Genomic DNA, 1792 nt, shown 5'->3' with positions numbered 1-1792 from the left:
TTTAGTGCCCCAAAAAGATTGTAAAATGATTAAGTGTCTTTAATGACCGGTTGGATCTTCTTATCAAAGACCGCACACTGGGAGGCGTCGTTCACACCTCCCTCTCACACCCAGTCAGCTTCCTTACGGCCCCTCTCACATCTTTGTTCCTTAGGGTATAGATGAGCGGGTTCAGGCTGGGTGTGACAACAGTATAGAAGAGGGCAATAAACTTGGCTTGATCTTGTGACTTTTCTGTTGGAGGCTGAAGATAAATGCACATGATTGGAATGAAAAAGAGAGATACAACAGTAAGATGGGATCCACAGGTCCCAACAACTTTCTGAACTCGAGCGTTTGACTGCATTCTCAGGACAGTCCATGCAATGGCACCATAGGAGCTCAGGATGAGAATAAGTGGAATAACAACAAAAACAGCACTCATGACCATGAGGGTCAGCTCATTTGCACGGGTGTCAACACAGGACAACCTCAACAGCGCTGGGACTTCACAGAAGAAGTGGTCCACTTGGCGATGCCCACACAGGGGAACCCAGAAGGTAAAGGAGGAATGAAGTGCTGATGTAGTAAAGCCACTGACCCAGGAAGCTGCAGCCATCAGGTGGCAGAAACGAGGATTCATGAGGACAGAGTAATGCAAGGGTTTGCACACAGCTGCATAGCGGTCATAGGACATCACCACCAACAGAACACATTCTGTGGTACCAAAGGCAAGGACTAAATAGAGTTGCAGCATACAACCAGCATAAGGTATTGTCTTCTGTGGACCCCAGAGGTTGAACAGCAGCTGAGGGACAGAGCTAGTGGTGTAGCAGAGATCCAGAGCAGAGAGGTTCGAGAGGAAGAAGTACATAGGGGTGTGCAGGTGGGAGTCTAAGTGTGACAGGACAATAATGAACAGATTGCCTATCAGTGTCATCAAGTAGAATATCAATATCACCATGAAGAGAACGACTTCCACATTAGGCCATTTAGAAAATCCCAGAAGAATAAAATAGTCTCCAGAACTTGTATTGAATTTTTCGACCATTGCTCATTTTCTCACTTGTTTTATCTTCAGTTCTAGAAAAAAATTTTACTTGAAGAAAATGAGTCACAATAAGTGATTAAAAATATAAATTATTAGAATGGTTTTATATATAGTAATATATACATTTATGTATATATCCATATACTTATACATATACCTCATATACCTCATATATTCATATGCACATTTACTTCATATATATGAAAGTCAATGAGTGGTAAAGGTGAAAGATTCCCAGTTACTGGAAGCCAAATTATTGATAAATTAAATGACATTACTGACAGGAAATGATGCAAAATTGTTAGTACATTTTCCAAGGGAAAATATAATTGCAAAGTCTATATAATCCTTTCACATATTGGTTATTAATTACAAATAGAAAATCAGGAGGTCTTGTCATACAGAGATCTAGTGGATTCCTTCATAATCATGTGATTCAAGAGAATGTCACCAGTGTTTTGAGAAATTAATACTATATGGCTGGCTTTGGGATATTTTGAAAAGGACATTAAGTCATTGAAATGATACTTCTTCCCAGAAGATGCAAGTGAATTCGAACAATAAAGACTTAAGAAACAAATTATTATGGATTATATGATGATGATGATTGATGCTGATGCATTATCGATGATAGATTAATAAATGGTGATAAAAGACAGATGTTTGAAAGACCATGACTGGATAGATGGACACAAAATAGATGATGCAAAGGTGAGAGAGGAGGCAAAGGGTTTTAATTTGAAAGTTTGTGGTATGGTACAG

General features: G+C 39.2%; 1 protein-coding gene across 1 annotated transcript; it reads right to left on the bottom strand.

The window, feature by feature from the left end:
* Positions 1 to 91: 91 nt before the first annotated feature.
* LOC311593852 (olfactory receptor 2J3-like) lies at positions 92 to 1039 on the bottom strand (the record flags this gene model as incomplete). Its single annotated transcript, XM_084775241.1, has 1 exon — positions 92 to 1039. Exon 1 carries the CDS (start codon positions 1028 to 1030, stop codon positions 92 to 94), a length of 939 nt encoding a protein of 312 aa, XP_084631367.1. The 5' UTR covers positions 1031 to 1039.
* Between the last annotated feature and the right edge of the window lie 753 nt (positions 1040 to 1792).

Source organism: Acomys minous (genome assembly GCF_964271855.1).
Source record: "Acomys minous genome assembly, chromosome: 3".
NCBI lineage: Eukaryota > Metazoa > Chordata > Mammalia > Rodentia > Muridae > Acomys > Acomys minous.
Note: the sequence above shows the minus strand (reverse complement) of the source record. Positions and strands in the feature narration are given on the sequence as shown.